The sequence below is a fragment of the Ranitomeya imitator genome, chromosome 1 (genome assembly GCF_032444005.1).
Source record: "Ranitomeya imitator isolate aRanImi1 chromosome 1, aRanImi1.pri, whole genome shotgun sequence".
Lineage (NCBI taxonomy): Eukaryota > Metazoa > Chordata > Amphibia > Anura > Dendrobatidae > Ranitomeya > Ranitomeya imitator.
In genome coordinates, this window is record NC_091282.1 from 114,248,998 (window position 1) to 114,255,450 (window position 6,453).

The following is a 6,453-nucleotide window of genomic DNA, read 5'->3' on the forward strand; positions in this document are numbered from 1 at the left end:
GTAGTCATAAATGCTCAGAGGTCATCCGGGCAACGAGTATACTCACTCATCACTAATGGTCACGTATTCAGAATTGGTCACTTATGCATTAGTTCAAATAACTTTATAATTTAGTTTTTCCTTCATAATTGTTTTTTTGCTTTTGTTTTCTAGGTCTTTTTCTTATACTTGGCCTTATCTTATACCCTGCTGGATGGGGATCTCAGAAAGTGACTGATTACTGTGGACATTATGCCTCCGCCTACAAACTTGGGGAGTGTTCTTTGGGGTGGGCTTTCTACACGGCCATCGGAGGCACCGTCCTTACCTTTATCTGCGCAGTCTTCTCAGCACAGGCCGAAATTGCCACCTCTAGTGACAAGGTTCAAGAAGAAATAGAAGAGGGGAAGAACCTCATATGCTTGCTTTAATGAGCAGAGACTGAATGGCCATCAAACACTTTAGAGACTTCATAAAGGGATCATCATGTTTACACGGCCTCCTTTCTGCATGATTGGACGATACCCGTTCGCGTATTATCATGCTCCAGCATCTTCCTCTTCTTCCATCCTGTGGACGACCAGGGTCCTAAACCAGGAGATGAGACCGGAGATGTGATTGTAGTGCTCAGCACGTGGAAATGAAGTGCAAAGATTTGTGTATATTGCAAATGTTCTGATCCTTCAGTTATCTGAAAGTCACTTTAAAACTGTATCTTCTCCTTTTACATATTAGAAAGCTAACCGTGTATTTTTTTTTCCTAACATAGTAGGATTTTTTTTCTTTCTAATTTCCAGTATTTCTAATTTGAAGCCACTGCTTGTTGAATTGTGTGTGCCACTAATCTTGGTGATTGTAAACTGGAACATTGTTCTTTTCTTGTGTGGTTCTTATGTGGTGCAAACGAATGTTTAGTTACATATAGGATTAATATTTTTAGGTATGGAAAGAACCACTGCATTGATAATACTTTAATTACAGCCATTTCAAAATGACTTTTAAAGGGGTCTTGGGGTAATGACCATATCCTAAGGATATTATCCTTTGCTGCAGTATCCTCTAGACCCAGCAGATCTGTCATTGTGGAGGCTGTGCCACGTCAGTCTATATTACTAAATCATTTGGTGCATTTTAAGCTATTGTTAGAACCTCATCTGGTTTTAGGAGGCTGAATTTTCTGATCCTCTAGGTTGTCCTGGCCTTGATCTTTACAGCATGCCCTTGTTATCAAGTATTAGGCCCTATTCTTATCTACCTTCAAAGCATCCATTGAAGTTGCCTTAATTTTAACTGCAAAATGCCATTAGAATGCGTAGGACTTGGCTAGAACTGGCTAGAACGCAGACAGACCCCAATAAATATCTATAGGGTCAGCTCTGTCACAGTGCCATGGCCATAGCCTTTGTGAATTAGCCACAATGAGCTGCAGGGACCTCACACAGGTTCTGGTCTGTAGCTTTGGCCATAAATAAAATCAAAGACTCCAATGAATGTACTAACATTATATATGTACACATCTTAAGCTAATCAGCACAACGTTGACCCAACTATGACTGTTTATAGTTATGTGGTTCATTCGCATGGGGTCCTAAAAGCACACTTCATATATGTCAGTTGTGGTATCAGGGACCAAATATGTGTGCGTTATATCTCCTAGAACTGCCCCTAATTTGTACCAGAGTTTGTGGAATAAGTGGGTCCTCGCCTTTAGTATAAATTTGGTGATTATAAGTGACTATAAGAGATTGTGGTGCCAGTCTTAGTGTATCGGAGCTGGAAACCATTACACATTGGGGTTTATTGTTTGGCATAAAAGTTCACTACATACATGCAAAAGAACCTAACAGTGTTAAGTTTTAAAGTATTTAGGGCCGTAATTTCCAACCATTTAAGCAGGACTGATCCCTTACACATTTTCCTACAAAGTTCCCTAGTCTTTGTTGCCCACATCAAATTTTGTTGCATGTGAACAGCACTCTTCTCGCACTACCTCCTACACAGTTGTCACCGTAAAAATATATATCTTGTAAGCTTTTTAATAGCTTTTCATGATGTATATGTTAAATATCCTGTGAGTAACTAATACAGTAATAACAGCATCTTTCTAGTGTCATAAAAATTTCATGATATACACAAAAGTATTAGACCAGCAGTAGCTTTTATGGCCTCCCGTAATCCATAGAACTGAAAATGGAGTAGGCCCTCTTTGCTGCTTTAACAGTTCCAACTTTTCTCTGAAGACTTATACACGATTTTAGAGGAATATTTCCATATTCATCCAGAACAACATTTGTGAGATCAGACACTGAGGTTGGATGAGACAACCGGACTCACAATATTTGTTCTAGTTTAGCCCAGAGGTGTTGAATGGATTTGAGGTCTTGGCCATGTTCTGCCACACTGATCTCCCAAAACCATGTCTTTATAATCTTGCTTTTGTTCCCACAAAGTTGGAAGCTCCTTCTAGCCACAGTGTCTTGTATGCCGAAACATTAAGATCTCCCTTCTTTGGAACCACAAACATGCGACCTGGTAGGTATATCAGATGTGACGTCGCCAACCTCACTTACCTCTACGCAGATGGAAACCTAGTTATAGGTTTTATCTACTTTCTGGGGAAAAAATAAGTTAACAACAAACCGAAAAGTAAAATACATCCTATACAAACTAACCTGTCCATTATAGGGAAGGAAAATTATTGGTTCCCGAAATTTACATTCTGATGTTATGTGCCAAATCTAGTAAATGTTTAGTGGGATGTTTTGTGACCTTTAATTATCATTATGATATGGTATTGCTTAAAGTAAAGCACAACTAAGACTTGATGTACATGTCTGCATCACACGTCATTCATTGGAACCTACCCCCTCTGTTTTGTGTCCGATTCAAACAAACTCTGAGAGAAGAGCTCTGGCGGTGCTGTGGTATAGCCCAATAGAGTTGTAATATGGCAATGTACATGTGTTTATAGGTCCATTTATGTCATGTTTATAGAGCCCCGATGTTCATCTTCCCTCACCTCAAATGTCTTCATTGCATCATAAAACACGACCATCGAGTCTTACAACCTTTGATGTATTTATCTTGTAAGTCATCTCCAGATCAAACTAATCCGCCATTTAATAGAGAGTAATGCCATGAAACAGAACGAAGCCTTGTCCTTGTATTGTGGAACCGTTTATCAGGATGTCTGTGGTCTGGCGAATCTGTGTACACAAGCCATGTATTGTCTCGTGCCAGAAGATTTCTTGCTCTAATCTGTAGCATATTTAAAAAGGAAAAAAAAAGCAATTAAAAGGTTTAGGTCTGTGTGAGAGTGTGCAATACAATATGAAGCGGTCGTATTTTCATGAAGTGGTCAGCTTCAGTGTTCATCTGTGGCCTAGACACAGTAGAGGCCTCCATGTTTACCATGAGGTAATGGTAATGCCTGGCTTATACTATAGTCTTATGAAGGGGGTGCAGCCCACTCCTGTGCCACCTCTATTACGCCTCTGCCACAGGTTCTCCAACATTCTTAAAGGGGTTCTCCATGATACAATTAAACTGGCCTCCATCTTATTACTCTGACAGAAACCTGTTCAAGAATGTTTGTAGGGCCGGTGCCAATTACTATCTGCAGCAGGAAGCACCACTGCTGTGACTGACCTGGAGACACGCTACATAACATATGGTCATCTTCAGGATACAGCAGCAGATCCTCCTACTGCACATGCTCAGTCTCCTGTCCTGATGACCTTGTAGGAGAGATTTATGTCAGTGTTACAACATGGTGGCCATTTAAAGGGGATATTCTGGACTTAGTGCATAGGCACATTTCTTGTTTTTCCCAAATAATTTCTACCTACCTACCTGTTGTGCCCGGCACAAAACGGTGATAGACCGCTCCTGCCGGCGATTCACCTGCCACTGCCTCGACACAGAGAGGTGTCTTCTATTCCACCCTGCTATGTCGATGGGGCGTGACTGCCAATGTCATGCAGATTGACAGTCTGCTCCCCAAAATTAGCAGCAGGAACCCTGCTGTCAGAATCACGTCAGAAGTCCCATCCTGTCAACAGAGACGCTGGAAAAAAGCCACCATTCTGTCGATGCGATATCTGCAGAGGCAGCTGAACCCCCGGAAAGAGCCAGTCTTTGACCACTATGTGCCAGGGAAGAATGACGGTGGGCACAACAGGTAGGTAGCAACTAACTGTTTGTGAAAAAAAAATGTGCCTAATCGCTAAATCCTGGATATCCCCTTTAGGCTGTGTGCACACGTTGCTGATTTTTCGCGTTTTTTTTGCGATAACGCTATAAAACCGCAAACAAAAAGCATACAATATGCATCCCATCATTTTGAATGAATTCTGCATGTTTTGTGCACATGATGCGTTTTTTTCGCGGGGAAAAACGCATCGCGGTAAAAAAACGCAGCATGTTCATTAATTTTGGTGGTGTTTTTTTCAGATTTCCCACTATAAAATGCATTGGGAAATGTCCGGGGGAAAAACGCGTAAAATCCCATACAGATTTCTTGCAGATTTCTTGCAGAAAATTTCAGGTTTTTCTCAGGAATTTTCTGCAAGAAAACCAGAACGTGTGCACATAGCCTTAATGCACAATAGTATTTTTAGTTCTATTTTTCTTCTTTCTTTTTCTTTCATTCTTTTTTTCTTCTTTCTTCCCTTCTCTTTCCTGTTTTCTCTGTTTCATGGCTTTCTCTTTCCTTCTCATTGTTTGGCTTTACTGAAGCTCAATACAAACTTGTTTTTTTTTGTATTACATAACCTGTAACATTTTATTAAATGACACAACCAAAATGTTATGCTTTTGATACTGTGAGTTTGGGGTCCTTGGAAATAAGCAAAATGAGACTCTAACAATAGAAAATAATAAAAAATTGTCAAATAAAATCAGTGTTGATTGCATTTGTATGTGGTGGGCTTTGTTTACCTTCAGATTTTAGATAAGATACTGTGAAAATGTGCATATATTTTAAATAACTCTTGGAGCGTTCATATGTCTTCAATAGAAAGTCTGCAGTCAGATTTTCTCACCGAAGAACAAGTGGGACACTTATTTGCTCATACATATTGTGTCGTGGAGAGTTAGGAGACCCTCACACACATTAGATGGTGGGTCGGTCTTTCAAAAATTAATAGGCTCGATGGACTATAATCTAATGGTAGCTTTAAAGTGGTTGCCCGGTCTTAGGTTACAAGTTACTCTATGTGACTGCAGACTTGTGAATCCTCACATCGGGAGCACTGCGCACTATGAGGATTCTCGGTGGCGGGAGCGGGCAGTCATGTGACTGCAAGTATGTGACATGTATCCTGCCGGCTGCATTCCGACTAGTCTGATTCTGACCTCGCTCAGTACACTTGCATTGAGCGAGAGCGGGCCCATCTAGTCAAAATGTGGCTGGGGGTATGCATGTTGCTCCCGGCACCGAGAATCCTCACAGTGCGCATGATGTGAAGACTCACAATTCTGCAGTCACATAGTCATTGCAGAATTGTAGCTTAAAACCGAATGACCACTTTAAAGCTAAAATAACAAGTGTGTGGTACACTACTGGACTATGAAGCTGGAATATCTGGCATATGCAGTATATCACATAAGTGAGTACACCCCTCACATTTTTGTAAATATTTTATCTCTTTTCATGGGACAGTACTGAAGATATGACAATTTGATTCAGTGTACAGCTTGTATAACAGTGTAAATTTGGTATGCCCTGTTAATGACTCCAGACAGTCATTAATATCTAAACCACTGGCAACAAAAGTTAATACACCCCCAAGCCAGAATGGCTAAATTGTGCCTAATTAGCCATTTTCCCCTCACTGTGTCATGTAACTTATTATTGTTACAAGGTTTCCAGTGTGAATGGGGAACAGGTGTGCAAAATTTGGTGTTATCAATGGTCACTGGAAGTTCCATGACTCCTCAAGTCAAAGATTTTTCTGAGAATCTGAAAAAAGAATTGTTGCTCTACATCAAGATGGTGTAGGCTATAAGAAGATTGCCAACACCCTGAACCGGAGCTGCAGCGTTACAGTGGCCAAGACCATACAGCGGTTTAACAAAAACAGGTTCCACTCAGTACAAGCTCGCCATGGTCAACCAAAGAAGCTGAGTGCGTGTGCTCAGCGTCATATCCAGAGGCTGTCTATTCAAAATAGATGTATGAGTGCTGCCAGCATTGCTGCAGAGGGTAAAAGGGTAGGGGGGTCAGCCTGTCATTGCTCTGACCATATGCCACACACTGCATCAAATTGCTCTGCATGGGTGTCGTCCCAGAAGGAAGCCCGCAAACATTTTGCTGAAGACAAGCAGACTAAGGACATGGCTCACTGGAACCAAGTCCTTTGGGTCTGATGAGATCAAGATAAACTTATTTGGTTGAGATGGTGTCAAGCGTGTGTAGCGGCAACCAGGTGAGGAGCAGAAAGACTGTTCCTTGCCTACAGTGAAGCATGGTGG

General features: G+C 41.2%; 1 protein-coding gene across 2 annotated transcripts in view; it reads left to right on the forward strand.

The window, feature by feature from the left end:
• Positions 1–4,877, forward strand: part of LHFPL2 (LHFPL tetraspan subfamily member 2) — a 167,606-nt gene extending 162,729 nt beyond the window's left edge. For both annotated transcript variants that reach the window (XM_069749909.1, XM_069749915.1), the window contains one exon: positions 154–4,877. In XM_069749909.1, the coding sequence (XP_069606010.1) occupies positions 154–410 (257 nt within the window). In that variant the 3' untranslated portion in view covers positions 411–4,877. The remainder of the gene's footprint in view (positions 1–153) is intronic.
• Positions 4,878–6,453: the final 1,576 nt, after the last annotated feature.